At 37.0% G+C, this 19,049-nt stretch overlaps 1 protein-coding gene across 32 annotated transcripts in view; it reads left to right on the top strand.

The window, feature by feature from the left end:
* The window catches only part of rims2a (regulating synaptic membrane exocytosis 2a), a 200,943-nt gene that overhangs the window by 108,265 nt on the left and 73,629 nt on the right, over positions 1 to 19,049 (top strand). For 11 of the 32 annotated variants that reach the window (XM_073872440.1, XM_073872436.1, XM_073872438.1 and 8 more), the window contains 9 exons: positions 2,692 to 2,822; positions 3,233 to 3,425; positions 4,646 to 4,799; positions 7,184 to 7,252; positions 9,999 to 10,134; positions 10,412 to 10,477; positions 14,155 to 14,337; positions 16,539 to 16,648; positions 17,218 to 17,250. In XM_073872440.1, the coding sequence (XP_073728541.1) occupies positions 2,692 to 2,822; positions 3,233 to 3,425; positions 4,646 to 4,799; positions 7,184 to 7,252; positions 9,999 to 10,134; positions 10,412 to 10,477; positions 14,155 to 14,337; positions 16,539 to 16,648; positions 17,218 to 17,250 (1,075 nt within the window). Of the gene's footprint in view, positions 1 to 2,691; positions 2,823 to 3,232; positions 3,426 to 4,645; positions 4,800 to 4,950; positions 4,978 to 7,183; positions 7,253 to 9,998; positions 10,135 to 10,411; positions 10,478 to 14,154; positions 14,338 to 16,538; positions 16,649 to 17,217; positions 17,251 to 19,049 lie in introns of all 32 variants that reach the window. The other 21 variants (XM_073872445.1, XM_073872439.1, XM_073872459.1 and 18 more) reach the window with 7 other exon arrangements.

The raw sequence follows: 19,049 nt of genomic DNA, 5'->3' as shown, positions 1-19,049 counted from the left end.
ACTGCAAATGCGCGGACGTCGTTCCCATAGAAACGACAGTCGGCTCCGCAATCCAAGAGAGTTATGCTCTCACAGAGAGAACAAAAGCTCTCCACGAGCGCAGCCTCGGAGTGCTCGATGCGCAAGCACGAAGACAGCGCTCGTGACCGTCACTGGAATCCCTGTACTTCTCGCACCCAAGATCGCACGGAGGAAAAGCTATCCTGAAAAGGACGCTGATCTCCGAATATACGAGAGAGTGGCTGTCTTTAAAAAGACACAGAGCTCTCACGTATCACTCTTTAGGGAAATCACTCTTTTGGTGCTCAGCTGATGATGCGCACAGGGAGAGGCAACGCACACACTAAACTCAAAACAAAAAATATGCAGAGCAGTGGAATACTGCGAGCGTCCGCTGTGTCAGTACTGCTTGTCAATCAACTTCAGCAACCGTTCCCAGAAGAGCAGAAAGTAGCTTCTCAGTAGCAGATACTGCCGGCTTTCGAAGCGATAAAAAGCTGATTTCTATATTTGCACCTGGGGCTTATATACGCACCTGGCGGGGCGGCGCCAGCATTATGCAAATATCTCAATGCCAAGTTCATTGGCGTTTTAGTAGTATTCGAAGCAGATTGGTCTCTCTAAGCGAGTTCCCAATTCGTCGGTCACGACGTGACGTCGTAGTGACCGACTGAAAGGGAACATGCTCTTTTAAACCACAACTTTTCGTCTAGGTCCGGTCCAGCGCAACCTAACGTAAATGCGTAGTGACGTAGGGAGGTCACGTGTTACATATATAAAACGCACATTTGCGGACCATTTTAAACAATAAACTGACACAAAGACATTAATTAGTATCAGTTGACATACAACAACGTAGGGAACGGTCCTCTTTCAACACATTTGTAAACACTGGGGCGGAGTTTCGCGTTCGTCCTCTGTGACCTCTTGACGTATTGCGTGGGGTCACGCTGGCGCATTACGACCGGATCTAGACGAGAAGTTGTGCTTTAAAAATTGATATTTTTTATTTTTCGTTTTGCTAGATAAGACCCTTATGCCTCGTTTGGAATCGTTTATAGTCATTTGAAACTCAGTTGAAAAAAACTGTTAAGTGTTGAGTTAAGTATTAAATGTTGGGCTCGATTAAAGTCCAAAAATGAGAAAAATCCTGCAATGTTTTCCTCAAAAAACATAATTTCTTCTCGACTGAACAAAGAAAGACATCGACATTTTGGATGACATGGTGGTGAGTAAATTATCTGGATTTTTCTTTTAAGAAAATGGAATATTCCTCCATGGACCCACCAGTGGGTCCAGTATTGTGTCATCACATTAATAAAAAAAATCTATAAGTTGTGGAGCACAAAACTAGACCCATATGATATTTTTTGAAAAGGTTGGACCCTCAGCTTTCTTACCTGTCTGATCAATTTATGTTACTTAAAGAAAAAAACCACGTTTTTCAATATTTTACTATGTTCTTACACTGAAAAAAGTATTTTTAAGGTAAGTGGTTGCCATCAATTTGTTTAAGCTACATTTAAACAAAAGTTTTATATTTTACTTTACGTTACTAATCTTTTTTGTTTAAATGTAGCTTAGATGGGTTGATTGCAACCACTTACCTTGAAAGATTGATTGAATTCAATTAATAATTTTTTTCAGTGTACCTCAACTTAGATTAATTAATACATACCTATCTTTTTTCAATGCGTGCACTTTTAATCTTTTTACAGCGCTTCTTTGATGTGTTAGCATTTAGCTTAGCCCCATTCATTCCTTTGGCTCCAAACAAATGTTTTATTTTGTGCCACCATACTTACTTGTGTAACTAGTCATGTAACAGTGTCTAAATAGGGAAAACATTGAAGTGTTTGTTGGCTTCTAAGTTCATCCCTGTTTGGATCCTAAGGAATGAATGGGGCTATGAATGCTAACAAATTCATGATTCGCTGTACAAAGATTAAAAGTGCACGCATTGAAGAAAGATAGGTATGTATTAAATTGTCTAAATTGAGGTAAGAACATTGTAAAATATTAAAAACGGTGGTGTTTTCCTTTAAAATAACTTAAGCTCAAATGAAGCAGCTTACCATGACACCCATTTTATTTACTTCCAATATGTGACATTGTTTAAATTTTTGGCAAAGTTGAAAATCCCATGGGAATTAAGTGAAGAGTACAGTAAACAATGCAATTTTCAATAAAATGTGCTTAAGAACTGGTAAAAAATAAATAGGTATTATTTCTACGTGGGCAATTTTTTAACCAAATTTATAAATATGATTAAAATTTGTGAAGATTGTAAATCTGTATAGAAGGAAACACTTCATTATTTATTTGTATAAAGAAGGCTTGATTTGATAGCGATACAACCAATAGCATTAATATTTATACATGTTTCGACTTAAAAATAAATGCAATTATAAAAGTCCTTGCTGATGTCATACGTATATTTTTGAGATGGGAAAGAGCGTTAACATATAATTTAATCTACTGTAGATTTCAAAAAGGAAAAAGCATGTGTATCTTCTCAGGGTTGCTTGCATCACCATTAAGTCTTGTTTGGACTTCCAAAGACTTGATATAGAAAAGAGCAAAGGCTTCTTTGATAAATATAGGCGGAGCTTAAAAATGGGTCTATTGAGCATGTAGCATCTCTCATACGTAGCCAGTATTCATTTTTATCTGATGTTTCTCCCCCTACAGGTCAAACTATGGTATGACAAAGTCGGCCATCAGCTCATCGTCACCATACTGGGGGCGAAGGACCTGCCTTCAAGAGAAGACGGCCGACCGCGAAATCCATACGTGAAAATCTACTTCCTCCCTGACAGAAGGTGAGATTGGGTTACTTGTACACCATAACTGACTTGGAAAAAGCATTGCAATGAGGTCATGCAATGACATTGAAGTACAATTTAAAATGCTTACTACTTTTTTTAAGTTTATTTTTATTAATTGCAGTATAGAGTAGACAAAAATTAGGGATGCATGCTATTATCTTTGTATGCATACAGTTTATGTCATAAATATATCCAGAACCGATTGTGTCACTAAATTAAAAAATGTTAGTAATAAAAAATAGTAGACGGTTTACAGTATGCATGACTAGCACAGTGACTGAGCACAGTTATTACCATAATACCTTGCTCTTCTCCAGGACCCCATTGAATAATAGTATATCTGAATTTTAAACAGTTTTTACTCTGTTCCTGGGTTTCTTTACCATGATGGTAAATAAAAACAGTTTGAATAATTGTTTCTCCAGTGACAAAAGCAAAAGAAGAACAAAAACGGTAAAGAAATCACTAGAGCCCAAATGGAACCAGACCTTTATGTATTCTCCCGTCCACCGGCGAGAGTTCAGGGAACGTATGCTGGAGATCACGCTGTGGGATCAGGCCCGGGTACGAGAAGAAGAGAGTGAGTTCCTGGGAGAGGTAAGAAAGAGATTAATCATGGTAGCCGATATTCGGCAAATGGGTAAGAGATGTAAAAAAAATTATAAAAATGTAGGATTTGTTTCGGTATCATAATGACCGTGACCTTTTTAAAGATACACTCCGCTTTTTTTGAAAATATGCTCATTTTCCAGCTCCCCTAGAGTTAAACATTTGATTTTTACCATTTGGGAATCCATTCAGCTGATCTCCAGGTCTGGCGCTAGCACTTTTAGCATAGCTTAGCACAATCCATTGAATCTGATTAGACCATTAGCATCGTGCTAAAAAATAACCAAAGAGTTTTATTATTTTCCTATTTAAAACTTAACTCTTCTGTAGTAACATCATGTACTAAGACTGACGGAAAATTAAAAGTTGCTTTTTTTAGGCTGGTATGGCTAGGAATTATAATCTCATTCTGGCGTAATAATCAAGGACTTTGCTGCCGTAACGTGTCTGCAGCAGGCGTAGTGATATTACGCACTGGCCGAAAATAGTCCCCTTGGTTACTTTCAATAGCAGGGGACTATTTTCGGGCAGTGAGTAATACCATTGTGTCTCCTGCAACCATGTTACGGCAGCAAACTTCCTGATTATTACGCTGGAATGAGAGTGTAGTTCCTAGCCATATCTGCCTAGAAAATCGCAACTTTTAATTTTCTGTCAGTCTTAGTACATAAGAGTCACGTTTTAAATAGTAAAAATATCCAAACTCTTTGATTATTTTTTAGCACGATGCTAATGGTCTAATCAGATTCAATGGATCATGCTAAGCTATGCTAAAAGTGCTAGCGCCAGACCTGAAGGTCAGCTGAATGGATTGCAAAATGGTAAAAATCAAATGTTTAACTCTAGGGGGGCTGGAAAATGAGCATATTTTCAAAAAAAGTGTTTGTACTTTTAGGACAGCCCCCCCCCAGTAATTCTCACTGAAAAACAAACTTTCACTTACTATAATAAAAGAATGACAAATCAAGCAGAATAACTTTATTATTTCTACAAGTTGTATATCATAAAGCATTATAATTTATATACGTAAATTAATTAAGAGAGTATAGTTTTATGATGAAAAATATGAATATTATTTTACATTTACACTGCTGTATTTTATGCATATATGTAATGTTCAGTAGCAATTTGCAGTAAAGTTGTGCCCAGTTTATTAGATATAGACTGCATGTCAATGTTACCCTTATGTTTGTCTCCATCTTCTGTAGATCCTCATAGAGCTGGAAACAGCCCTCGTAGATGATGAGCCACACTGGTACAAACTCCAAACGCATGATGTGTCATCAGTCCCCCTGCCCAAGAGCTCCCCCTCCGTGCAGAGACGAGCACTGCATGGAGAGAGTCCCTCACGCAGATTGCAGAGTACGTATCTCTCTCTCTCTCTCTTTATCCCTCTCACTCTCTCTATCTCTTACCCCCCTCTCAGTCTTTGTCAGAGCTGAAATCTCCAGGAATTGGTATGAGTGTCCTGCATTTATTTCTTTTTTATTTCTTGACCTCATCATTTCTGCAGCCAAAGGCCAGTATTCATACACATCAGGTACGGTAATGAAAGCTGCATGCTTGTCCTGTGGGTTTCATCGTGTGTTTTTACACTGGATCCACCCTGCTTTCCCTCTCACTTTTGTGAAAGACTTAAATGAACACTCAATGAAATGGACCGTAACGCCAGATCACCAAACTTTCCCACAATGCCCTTTGATTTTTCCCCGTGCTGCAGTCTTTCCTTCTTTTTTTGCAGATTGGTCCAACCTCTTCATAAACTGTACAGTATTGCACAAGTGTGCTATTGGTAGTATTTGCTGTAGAGGTTGATGGTATGGCCAAAATCTTAGATTAGGGGTATGCAAACTCAGTCCTGCAGCGTTAAGCACCAACTTTAGCGTTTAGCATCAAAGCTAAACTCTGCAGGACACTGGCCCTCCATGACCCCCCCGCTTAGATCACGATTAAGTAACAGGTTTTTTTTAGGAATTTTGGCTAAGCAGCTAAATTCCACACCCTTAATAACATGATTTTCCTATCTTGACTTGTTTGCGGTACATCATACTGTAGCTATAGTATAGTTTTTTTGGTTGCTGTGTGGTTTTGCATTTACATAATCTTTTTTTTAAGGGATAGTTCACCCAAAAATTTAAAGAATGTCATTGATGACTCACCCTCATGTCGTTCCAGACTCGTGGGACCTCCGTTGATCTTCGGAGCACAGTTTAAGATGTTTTAGATTTAGTCTGAGTGCTTGTTGACCTTTCATTGACAAACTATGTAGTGACGGAGATGATGTATGACGCGGCTGACGTGTTATATGGTGCGCCCCATCTGTTTTTTTTTTGTGCGCCCGAACTTCGTTTACAGTCTGAGGGAGACGCACGCTGTAAGTTTAAAAACAACAACTTTGCAAACATGTCTCAGGATAACACGTGATCCACGTCACAGCAGTCACGTGACTTTAGGCTCGGAAGAGAAGAGAATGCTGAATAAAGTCTTTGACCAAAATATATTTTTCGATGCTTCAACACATTGTAACTGACCCACTGATGTCACATGGACTACTTTGATGATGTTTTTGTTACCTTTTGTAAATGGACAGTATACCGTACGTAGATTTTCAATGAAGGATCAACAAGCTCTCAGACTAAATATAAAACATCTTAAGCTGTGTTACAAAGATGAACGGAGGTCTTACGAGTTTGGAAAGACATGGGGGTGAGTCATTAATGACATTGTTTTCATTTTTGGGTGAACTATCCCTTTAAGGTGGTAAATAGGATTGCCTTTAAACAGCGGGATAAACTTTCAGAATCTGGTAATTTTGTCACTGACATTAGAGTTAAAAGTTAATGCAATTTTAAGTAAATCAGGTCCAAATGCAAAACAAACATCGTACTGTTGTCTGATTGGTCCATCGTTTTAGTTCATAAACTGCCATTGATATCAATTGCACTATTATGTAGTAAGTTTTTACTATGTTTAACCAATACACACGGTCTTAAAGTTGAAATCTCTTCTGACACATCTGCGTGTGGGTTTGATTTAGTGATAGAGACGGAGAGATGTATGCAGCGCAGAACAAAACAGGGAAAGATGACAGCCTTACGAAAGAGAGATGGAAAGACATGAATGAGGTTTATTGCTGGGTTGCTAGCTATTCCCGTAAAAGCGCGAGCGTCCTCTCGGTGGGCGACTGCAAGTTGAAGTTCTGCGAGGCAGGACGGCAGATTAGCTTTCATTTTCAATGTGAGCTGAGTGATGGAGTGGTCGCCTCGGACTGTCAAACTCGGCAAGCGTCAGCGTTACGGGTTGAGGAACGGTATTGTGTGCGGTTTATTCCTTATGACTAAAACGAAGTGAAAAAATATCAATTTTCTCGCTTAATACAAGACCCATACCGCTGTGTTCTTGTTTTCTGGTGCTGACTTTGTGGATTTGGAAGAGATAGAGACATCTGACTGACATGTTTGGTTAAGTGTTACGAAATGAGCAGGTACATATAGTTTCTTTACCGCTTGATAGAAGCATCAAAGATAGAGCCGTGGGTGTCAGTCATTGTTTCATATAGCGGCTAGTGAGCTGTCTACGTAGTGTGCAGAAAACACGAAAACGGTTCCCAAAGGTGGGCACGAGCATCATGCTGCCTTTTGGGGATATTTCTGTTGGACAAAAAAATGCAAGATTATATTTAATTTAATACTGAAACAACAGCTTAACTAGACTCATATTAAAACTTCTCTCTTTCTCTCCTGTAGGGTCCCAGAGGATCAGTGACAGCGAGTTTTCAGACTATGACTGTGAAGATGGTGTTGGTGTTTTATCAGGTAAGACATTAGGAGGAGATTAAGAGATTTACTGCTAAATTCCTTCAATATAAAGATATTGCAAACCAAAATTTCACAGATATTCAGAGGGCGGTATCCAAAATGAAGCCAAATAAGCAAAAAAGGAAGTACCTACAATTGGCTTAACCCATACCCCGCCAACCTTTCTTTTTTTAAGTTGCCCGCCAGCATTTTTTGTGATTTTCACAAAATGCCTTCCAGGAAAATTTTCTTCTATAAATATATAAACATACAAATAAAAAAAGTCTCATCCTGTCTTCATTTGTCTTCAAAAATACCAAATTTTGAGCAAAAAGCTGAAATAATTGCATTTTTGTAAAGGAATTTTGTTAGAGATCAGATTCAGAACGATGACCAAAACATACACGGACTTAAAGGCAGGATAGGCAGGAATTATCTAAAAAACTTTTTTACAAATTTGTTTAAACTGTCTTTATATACCAATACATAAGTAAAATGTAAGTACTCTGAAAAAGAGAGTATGAAACTCGAATGTCTGTAGACCTCTCACGGCTGTTTAAAACACAGCTCATTATTTCCATTCGGGACGAAACAAATGATTGGCTTGCGCGACTATCGCGACCATGACACCACCCCTGTTGCTATGGGATCTGCCCACACATGCGCACACACGATTGATTTGAACGTGCACGAGGCACTCTAGGAAGAGCAAAAGTACGGCAGAGAAAGTGCATTCAGAACTCACAGTATCTGCATATGCAGTCAGCGAAGGCAAACGAGGGAAAAAAAGGAATAAACGAAGAAATCAAACGAGAGTAAATATCGCGTGGCTTTTCCTCGAGTCGATGATGCGGTAGCGGTATTGTCTCCGGTGTGTAATCCTTATCAGAGTCAACCATGATTTCATCACGGAAACTCTTCCATGCAAAACACTGTTTATGTTATAAATCTTCCACGAAATTCACCTTCATCACAGTGTAACTGATGGTAACAAAAAAACTTGTATCAATGCAATCTGTTTTTAACTTTGTCTTATAAATATAACTAGCTCGCTTGTTACCGAATCAAACAAAATATATTTTAAACTTTACCAGTATCGATATGCTAGCTTAATAGTGAGTACTAAAAACCATCCTATTTGTTTATATTCATAGATAAAGTTAGGTGTATTATTACATGTGATGTTACTACGTGCACTGCGCTCCTTCCTCTCCGCTCGTCTGAGGTAAATGCTTCTCCCACAAAAGCCGGTCAGCGTAGAGCGTTCATGTGTTTTGGGGGCGTGGCTTTAGAAGAAACCCAGAAGGGAGGGGGTGGAGTGAATGGAAAAATGAGCTGTGAGAGGTCTACAGACACTCGATTTTTATACTCTCTTTTTCAGAGTACTTACATTTTAATTATGTATTGGTATATAAAGACAGTTTAAACAAATTTGTAAAAAAGTTTTTTTAGATAATTCCTGCCTATCCTGCCTTTAACTCTTTCCCCGCCATTGACGAGTTGTCTCGTCAATCTGCAATACCCCTATTATCAACCAGGTGGTGCTATTCCGCCACTTATAAAACCCGGAAGTATCTCCCTAGGACAAGCAGCTACATGTCCGTGTATGTTTTAAAGATCGCTATGAATTTGATTTCTATCAAAAGTCCTTCACATAAATGGAATCATCTCAGCATTTTGCTCAAAATTTGGTGTTTTTGATGAAACCTACACATATTTGAGAGGTGATAAAAACAGAACACATGAAGGTAGGATGAAACAGATTATTTGTTTGAAAGCATAGGGTCTGCTCTTTTAATTCATATATTGTATGTTTATATATTTAAAAAGGAGCATTTTCTGGAAGGCATTAAACTTTTGTGAAAATCATGAAAAATGCTGGCGGCGAAAGAGTTAAAGAGGACATTTCACAAGACTTTTTAAAATATATTTTTAATAATTATATATTTTTGTATATTTCGTGTCCCTAGAGTACATATGTGAAATTCTAGCTCAAAATAGCACTAAATAGCAGGGCTGTGGTTGGATAGTGCAGATTAAGGGGGCGGTATTATCCCCTTTTGACATCACAAGGGGAGCCAAATTTCAATGACCTATTTCTCCCATGCTTGCAGAGAATGGTTTACCAAAACTAAGTTACTGGGTTGATCTTTTTCACATTTTCTAGCTTGATTAAACTACTGGGGACCCAATTATAGCACTTAAACATGAAAAAGGTCAGATTTTCATGATATGTCCCTTTTAAAAATCATGACTTGGAAAAAGAAAGTCACTTTGCATTGTGAGATATGGATTTCATGAAGTGTGCACTTGTTGTATACAGCACACAATTCACATATTTCAGTTTTCAAATTGCTTATCTATGATACATACAGGAAGAGAAGCCTGAACAAGTTGGCGCAACCCTTCATTTCTCTCTATTTCTCTCTCTCTTTCTCATTGATTTTGGCATGGTCTCAGTTGTAAAGTGCTGATACAGTGTTCTCCAACTGGGAGCAGATGATTAACATTTAGAGAATTATAGATTGCTGCTTTTCCTTCTTGCGCTCTCTACCGATGTAGTTGTTTTCCGGCCTGTGTGTTTAGTATTTATTGTAGTATGATGTAGGATGTGTACTCATGTGGTCTGAGGTCACATTTAGATGGGACAAAAACAAAACAAAACAAAATATCACATACTTTATATTAGATACAGTAGCTGTACTCCTATATACATAAAGATATACATTTTCATGGTTAATTCTGTATCTGTCTTCTTTTACAGACTATAGAAACGGCAGGGATCTCCAGAGCTCCACCCTCTCTGTGCCCGAACAGGTCTTATCGTCCAATCATTGCTCTCGGTCAGCAGACATCAACCGGGCGCGGTCACGGTCACCCAGTGTGCCCCCTTCTCAGAGGTCAGACTGCTCTCTTTCACTCCACTTTTCTGCATCTGAATCAGTTCATGCATTTTGAATCTAACATATCAATGGCAATAATCATTTTTATTTATCATAAAATGATCCGCCCTTATGATGCAGTTAAACGTGTCGGTAATCACATTTCTTCCACATGAAGGGTTTAGGTTCATACCATCAGCTCCAATGAAAACACGATCCGCTCTCTTTTCTCAAATCTCTCCATCTCTCTCTTCCACATGGAAAATCCATGTGTATTCTCTCCATCTGCCTGCAGTCATTTTCTCACCTTACCTCGAACTCGACACAGTCAGCCTCATGACAGTCAGCTGGAGGAGCTCAGGTAGAACCATTCTTACTAAAAACCATAAAAACCACTACTAAAAACCATCACTAATACATCAGGGTTTCTGCGAACATCACCGAGGCTCCCTTGGCATTGAGAAACCTGAATCGGCTGAACCTCGTGCTAACATAATGATGGCGACTGGTTTACATTAGCATGTGAAATTTCTTAAAAATGCACAAAAGTAATTTTTGATTATTAAATCTCTTGATGAGTTGTGTTTGACAAATGAAAACAAATGAAAACGTCTTGGGTTACGTATGTACGTAAGGAACGAGACGCTGCGTCTCCCTTGCCACACTACCTGTGTCCCTGTAATGCCAATATTTCAGATAGCGATATTCTTCCTGGCTCCCGCTTCACCCTGTCTTTGTCGTTAAGCCTCACCATTGGTTGAATTTGATATTTACCTTTAAACACACTTACCCCTGGAGGCGTCCCCAAAGTGACGCAGCGTAAGTTCCCTCAAAAGGAAACTGTAACAATGTATCTTAAAAAGTAACACGATGTAACCTTGCTCTCACTTGAAATGTGTCTCCACATTTAGTCCTTGAATTTGAGGGTATTGGACCTGGAAAGTCCATGAAAAGTCCTTGAATTTGAAGTTAACTCTTTCGCCGCCAGCAATTTTTAAAAAAGTTGCCAGCCAGCGCCAGCATTTTCAATATTTTCACAAAAGTTTAATGCCTTCCAGAAAATGTTCTTCTTTAAATATATAAACATACAATATACCAAATAAAAAAAACAAAAAAATCTGTTTCATCCTACCTTCAGTAGTTCTTTTGTAATCAGCTTTTGAATATGGGTAGGTTTCTGCAAAAACACCACATTTTGAGCAAAAAGCAGAGATAATTAAATTTTTATGACGGACTTTTCATAGAGATCCCATTCAGAGCGATCTTTAAAACAGACACGGACATGCAGCAGCTTGCCACAGGGCAATACTACCGGGTTTAAAAAGTTGCGGAAAGCCGTAATACTCGTCATTGGCAGGGAAGCGTTTTCTCTTGATTGACGAGATGACTCGTCAATGGCGGCGAAAGAGTTAACTTAGGTGTGGGAATCCTGTATAAAAGTTGTCACTGGGACGGTACCTTTTAATAAGGTCCTAATATGAACCATTTTGGTACCTCTAAGTTCCAATTTGTACCTTTGAGGTACAGAAGTGTACTTTTTTTGTAAATGTACCACCCCAATGAAATTTTTGTACCGTCTTGTACCTTTTTCATAGGCAAAGCCTTCGTATAGGGAGCATGTATGATAAAAAAAGCTCCCCGTGTTGGCATCTCACTAGGTTTGGGTTTTGGGACAGAGCAAAATAGCGTAATGGCGAGATACAGTACTGAATTTAGTATTTGGTTAGTCATGTGATGCCTGTTGAAGAATAAAACACCTTTTCTAGAAAATACTGTAGATCTTTTCTAAACTCACATGAGAGTGTACACAATGTAAAATGTTTTTCACACTTAAAATATATAATTTATTATAAAATACAGTTAAATAAGCTTACCTTATTTTAACTTCATTTTATAAATTACAGCAACTCATCATTAGTCAAGATAAAAAATAAAAGTAATGACTTGTAAAAGTTGATTATACTTAAAAAATTAAGTGCAATTTGTTTTTAAACATATTTGTCAAAAGTACTTTATTTCTTTAGAAGTGAAACTTGTAAAGTTCGGAAAAAAATGGCTTGTTGCACTTTAAAACTTTAACCCTTAAAATTCCAGTGTACAATGCATTATTTGACAGAAAACTTGATCAAATACAACAACTCAAAAACAAAAAGCTAAACATGTCACATATCTTTGGAATGCCGAAATTCTTGTGATTTGAATGATGTAAACCATTTAAAGATACAATAAACACAGCAGGTACAATTTGTGTCATTTCAGGCATTTTTAGCCTTTTTCAGGAATGCAAAGGGTTAAAAAAACTTTAAAAGTCACCGGTGCCACATTAATGTTAGCACAAGGTTGAATGACCGTTAAACACTAAAAAACACCTTTTGATGTTTTATGAATAAGCTTAGTTATTTGAAGAAAAAAAAATGTATTCACCCATTCATCTGTACTGTGCACATCCTAGTAGATGTATATATTTCTCAAGAAAAATATATACACGACACCAAGCTTTTGTCTTTGAGAACGGTGAGCTACTGTATACATTTGAAAGCATCATGATCATTTTCTCCTCATAATTTCATCGTAAATAATCCAAACTTTCATTTTTTACAAATAAATAACAAAAGTTTTGTGTTTATAATGAGAAATTATGTTTGAGAATCTGTAAATACAGTACTTCACTTCTTTAAGCATAGTAATGGTATTATAGTTGGCTTTACAGTGATGTAAACGTGGGTAATTGTTAGCATTTGTGTTTTGTGTGATAAGTTGTCCAGCAGAAATCTTATGTTAAACAGTAATGTTTTTATTATTGATTTGATAAATTGATCAAATCTTTGCACAGATAAAGCATGTAGATTTACATATGTAAAGCAGTCCAAATTATTATTCACATTAAAATTGATTTTTTTTGTTTGTTTTTTACATAAACTATTTTTAAATGCATTATTTAGTTTCTTTTATTTTAACAGATTGGCAGCAGTGGTTTATAAGCAACAATATTTGTTAATAATACATCAGTTTTATAAATATACAGAGTATTGTTTGCTGGGCAGCTGGTCATCCATTACACACACATTTTACAATATATGTGCCTTTTTGTTGTCTTCTGTGCATTGTGTTATACTGTGTCAAATGCCTCACTGGATTTAATAATTTATTACACTTTATTTCGTATTTTTTATGAATTATAGAGCAGAATAGCTCGTTTTTAAGTGGCCTTGGTTCCAGAAATACTTTTTATCGTGCATTTTCTCCACAATTGTTTTTCCTTTAATGTTAACAGAGACTTGTCTGTTTTAGCTTTAAAAAGGAATCAAATTCATTGACTTGACCTTTCTTTAGAAGTCAATACCATCGCTTAACCTCTGAGATCATGATGGTATTAGCATAAAATGTTTGTTTTATTATGATTAAAATCAGTTTATTAATGGGGAAAATGAACGGGATCTTTATTTCTGGAGATTATTTCCACAGTTTCAAACACAAGATTTTTATTTTGATAGTTTTGTGATTTTCAGTGCTGTAAAATATAAGAGCATATTTCATAGATCTAATATTAAAGGGATACGTCACCCAAAAATGAAAACTCTGTCATCATTTTCCCACTTTCCTGTTGTTACAAACCTGTAAAAATGTCTTTGTTCTAATGAATACCAAGGAAGATATTTTGAGGAATATTTGTAACCAAACCGATCAGAGGCCCCATTGAGTTCCATAGTGGGAAAAAGAATACAATGGAAGTCAATGGGGCCTCTGATCAGTTTGGTTACAAACAATCCTCAAAATATCTGCGTTCGTGTTCATAAGAACAAATTTTGTTATACAGGTTTGTAACAACAGATTTGGTACATGGACAGCAGATACAAAATAGAAATCCATAACACAGTGTTGGACTACAATGATGGTTTTCATAGTTTTCATGAAATTTCCCAAGTGCCAAGAAGGAACTTCTCTCAACGTCTCTCAGTGCGTCCCAGAATGCCATCAGCCCAACAACTTCACCCTCACTAAACATCAACCTGTTTCCCCCTCATCACATTTCTCCAGGAATTACGGAGCGCACGACTATCACCACAGGTCCCGCTCTGCAGACCAGCGGTCCGCAATGGAGAGACCCATGTACAGTCGCTCTCGCTCCACGGAGCGGCCGCCCGACAGCCCTCACTTGAGGTCATCAATGCCCTCCCTGCCGTCAGGACACTCCGCACCATCTTCCCCTGCCTTATCGAGGTGACCCAGATCAAAGCATCAGATCACCCCGCAAAACAACCCTGACCAAAACAACCTCCATTTTCATGTTATAAAGATCACCCCTTCATCCAACCCACCTGCTCAGTTTTTTTCATTTTTGTTTTCCCCTCTGCAGTGGTGCTGTTATATCCATCTTATCCCATAAGAAAGAAAAATCTAAATTTAATATCTCAGTAGTTTCTCAGAGACAGCAAATAGAAGATTTAGTTCTTCAGTATTTCATACGATGCCATAATAGTCAATCAAAAACATTTCTCACCAAATTCACAGCTGTGCTATTCACATTCATAGCTTACTTTATTATAGCAACTTTACAACACTTTTCCTTACTGGATACAAACTGTTAATTTCTTTTAAGTTGTTTATTTTTTAATACAACACACCAGTTATGCTTTTGCTAAATTTAATGGTGTGAAATCGTCATTTATTAATCTTTTTTTTGCTTTTTAGACATTTTATTCATTGTTTATTTTGTTATGAATTTTAATATGTTTTGTTTGTTTGGTAATCGTGGAGAGATACACACTGCTCTTCATATCCCGTGCCAAATGCATTTTGTGAATGTAGTTTTTACAGTAATTGCTTTTTTTACGTTTATTTGACAGGGACAATGCACAATATATAATTGGACCAGATTATAGCCGCAAGGCTAATATACATCTGTTGTCCTTGTTAAAGGGACACTCCACTCTTTTTGAAACTATGCTCATTTTTAAGCTCCCCTAGAGTTAAACATTTGATTTTTACCGTTTTGGAATCCATTCAGCCGATCTCAGGGTCTGGCGCTAGCACTTTTATCATAGCTTAGCATAATCCATTGAATCTGATTAGACCATTAGCATCACACCTAAAAAAAACCCAAATAGTTTGGATATTTTTTCTATCCAAAACTTGACTCTTCTGCAGTTACACCGTGTACCAAGACCGACGTAAAATTAAAAGTTGCGATTTTCTAGGCAGATATGGCTAGGACTATTACCCTCATTCTGTCGTAATAATCAAGGACTTTGCTGCCACAACATGGCTGCAAGAGGCGCAATGATATTATGTAGTGCCCAAAAATAGTCCCCTGCTATTAAAACTAACCAAGGGGACTACTTTCGGGGCACTGCGTAATTTCACAATGTTACAGCAGCAAAGTCCTTGATTTATTTGTTTATTTTTGGTTATCTTTAGCGCGATGCTAATGGACTAATCAGATTCAATGGATTGTGCTGAGCTATGCTGAAAGTGCTAGCGCCAGACCCAGAGATCGGCTGAATAGATTTCAAAACAGTAAAAATAAAATGTTTAACTCAAGAGGAGCTGGAAAATGAGCATATTTTCAAAAAAAGTGGAGTGTCCCTTTAAACCCAAAATGTGTTGTCACATATATTTTTCATAAATTGGATTTTTATTCAGTATATTTAATAATTTTTTATTTCATTCATTTTATTAATGTTTTTTTTTATTTTGCTTATTCATGATTATTTTTATTTATGACTTTCTAATGTAAGACCACATGATGTTTATTTATTATTTGAATTATCAACAACATTCAACAGCTTTGCATGATTACACAAACATGTATTTATTAAATATCATGTATATGATAAATTGATAGAGTAAGGGGGCGTGTACACCAAGGCATTTATGCCAGCGGCTGGCATACATTTTTAATTGTTTTTAATGAAAGCACTGCGCTTTTAAAAAACGGCAGCAGCTGGCAGGTTTTGTCCGCACTTTTGTCACTTTTTATTGACCGTCCAATCACAGTGGAGGAGGGGTGAAACAAATACCACAACAACCAATGGTGCATTGTACAACGACAGATAAACAGCACGGAGTATCATAGCAAGCGCCCAAAGTTGACATTTTCAGCCATGTTTAAATCCTTTGGTGTACACAATCCTAATCATGTTTTCAGCATGTTTTTTAACCCTGTATTTCCCTAATTTTTAGAATTGTATAGAAATAATTTAATTATAGTTATTTGAGAACCATTCAGATCTGTTTTTTGTTTATTTATTGAACTTTTATGCCTTTTTTGCATGATCATTTTTAATGTCCCCATACGTTACTGGTTTTGTTTTATTAGCAGTTTCTTAGTAGTTGCCAGCTGAGCATTCTGGGTAATGCTTTGCATTATGGAAATAAGGTACATACAATAATAATAATGATGATGGTTTTTGTTCTTTCAGGGCTCATCCTCGTGGTGGATCGGCTCAGACCAGTCCCACCGGCACACCTCTTAACAACAGGAGAGGACGACAGCTACCACAACTGCCTCCCAAAGGAACGCTAGAAAGAAGTACGTACGGCTTCCTTTTTTGCTCTATCTGATGTCTTTGTATGCTCTTGCTCATGCTGAGTGTTTCAGATGTTTTTAACTGTGGCAAAAGATGCAAATTATTACAAATCCTGGTTAAAGTAGATTCCAAAAATGAATTGAATTGGCTATTTTTGGGTAGGAAGTGTGGTGCAGAAATGAGATCATACCGGCATCTGTTTTCATCTCACCGAATTTCTTGTACTCGCTGTTTCAAAAAAACAATCACTTAAAAATGTCTTGTTTTTAGCTCATCACATACAAAAGGGTGGCTATGATAAGCCAGGACTTTCGTTTTTCTCTTGGGTAGATGGATCTCCTTTGCAGTTTTCATATTGTAGGGATTCCTTCTTATTATCACAACATTGCACCGTACCATTACCCCATAGGCTGAATATGATGTTAGTGCTGTTGTCACTTCTTGCTGTTATATTTGTGAATGCCACACACACACACACATGATCAGATTACTGGCATGTGTGGTTTAGTCATGCATGTGCGCTCTGATGTTTAGCATTTCAATTCGGTTCCCTCTCTCATTCCTCTCTCAGAAGACTGTGATGAAGAACCTGAGCCGTGTCCAGGTGTGTAGCATAACTCTGGGGGTTTAATCTATCGGACAAATACAACGTTCTGATTGAATTAAACCTTTCTGCAATGGTCTTGAGCTAAAGTTTCCTTTAGGATTAAGTTATACCATAAATAAGGTGTTTTAAAGAGTTTACAATGCAACGGAGAAGCTATAAATGCATTGCCAGGCTGTGTGTTTGTCTGTGCGCGTACGCTGGCGTACATGTAAAAAAACTATATTCCAGGCTTTAATGTACAGGTACATGTGACATGTAAGAGGCTTTAAAAGCTTTTGATGCCAGGTCCATTGCAAACTCTTCATGTTTGTATGTGTATGTGACTCATGTGGTGTAGTAGCTATAGTTTTGTTTTGTCTATTTCTTGTAGACCTGACACAATGTTGTGATCAACCGTTTTCTAAATGTATTTTTGTTAATGACCTTAAAACTAGTTTTTAGGGTCATGAGTATTTACAGTACACTGAAAGGTGTCACTGGTACAGTACCCTTTATAAAGGTCATAATATATACCATTTAGTTACAAATATGTACCTTTGACTTGCCGGTATGTATCTTTGAGGTACTAATATGCACCCTTTAACTCATTCCCCGCCAGCATTTTTATTGAAAAGTTGCCTGCCAGCATTTTTTGTGATTTTCACAAAAGTTTCACAAAATGCCTTCCAGGAAAATTTTCTCCTGAAAATATATAAACATACAAATATAATGAAATAAATGAACAAATGAACAAATGAACGAACAGACCCTCTGCTTTCAAACAAACAATAAACAAACAAACAAAACAGGAAAAAACGTTTCATCCTATCTTTATTTTTTTCTCTGCTTATAAACTCTTAAATATGGGTATTTGTCTTAAAAAAATGTTTTTTTTTAGCAAAAAGCTGAAATAATTGCATCTTTGTGAAGGAATTGTGTTAGAGATTAGAACGATTATCAAAACATACACGTTTTGTAAAATTAATAAATATTTTTTGCTTCAGTTTTTTTTACATAATAGATAATTTTAGGTAATCTAGTGGATATTTGGTAAATCTAGTGGTATTACAGATAACCATAAAAACTCATCAGGAACACTTTATTATGCAAATGTTTTCTCTTAATTCACTAAATAACTTGTCAATGGCGGGGAAAGAGTTAAAGGATTAGTCCATTTTCTCAAAAAAAAAAAAAATCCAGATAATGTACCCACCACCATGTCATCCAAAATGCCGATGTCCCTCTTTGTTCAGTCGAGAAGAAATTATGTTTCCTGAGGAAAACATTCCAGGATTTTTCTCATTTTAATGGACTTTAATGGACCCCAACAATCAACAGTTCTAATGCAGTTTAAGACTGCCGTTTCAAAGGACTCTAAATTATCCCAAATGTGGCATAAGGGTCTTATCTAGTGAAACAATTGTCATTTTTGGCAAGAAAAAAAAATTCACTTTTATATATGCACATAATTGCGTAATAACGTCAAAAGGTCACGTGTTGCATATTTGCAGACCATTTTAAACAATAAACTAACACAAAGACATTAATTAGTATCATTTGACATACAACAACGTTGGCACGGTCCTCTTTTTCCACTTGTAAACACTGGGGCGTAGTTTCGCATACGTCATCCAGGACCTCTTGTTGTGATGACGTATTAATTTGCGGTCATTGCGCTGGCGCGTCACACGACCGGAGGAAGACGAGAAGTTGTGGTTTAAAAGTGCATATTTTTTATTTTTCTTGCAAAAAATGACAATCGTTTCACTAGATAAGACGCTTATGTCTTCGTGTTGGGGTCCATTAAAGTCCATTAA

The sequence above is a fragment of the Misgurnus anguillicaudatus genome, chromosome 10 (genome assembly GCF_027580225.2).
Source record: "Misgurnus anguillicaudatus chromosome 10, ASM2758022v2, whole genome shotgun sequence".
In the NCBI taxonomy this organism is placed as follows: Eukaryota; Metazoa; Chordata; class Actinopteri; order Cypriniformes; family Cobitidae; genus Misgurnus; species Misgurnus anguillicaudatus.
Note: the sequence above shows the minus strand (reverse complement) of the source record. Positions and strands in the feature narration are given on the sequence as shown.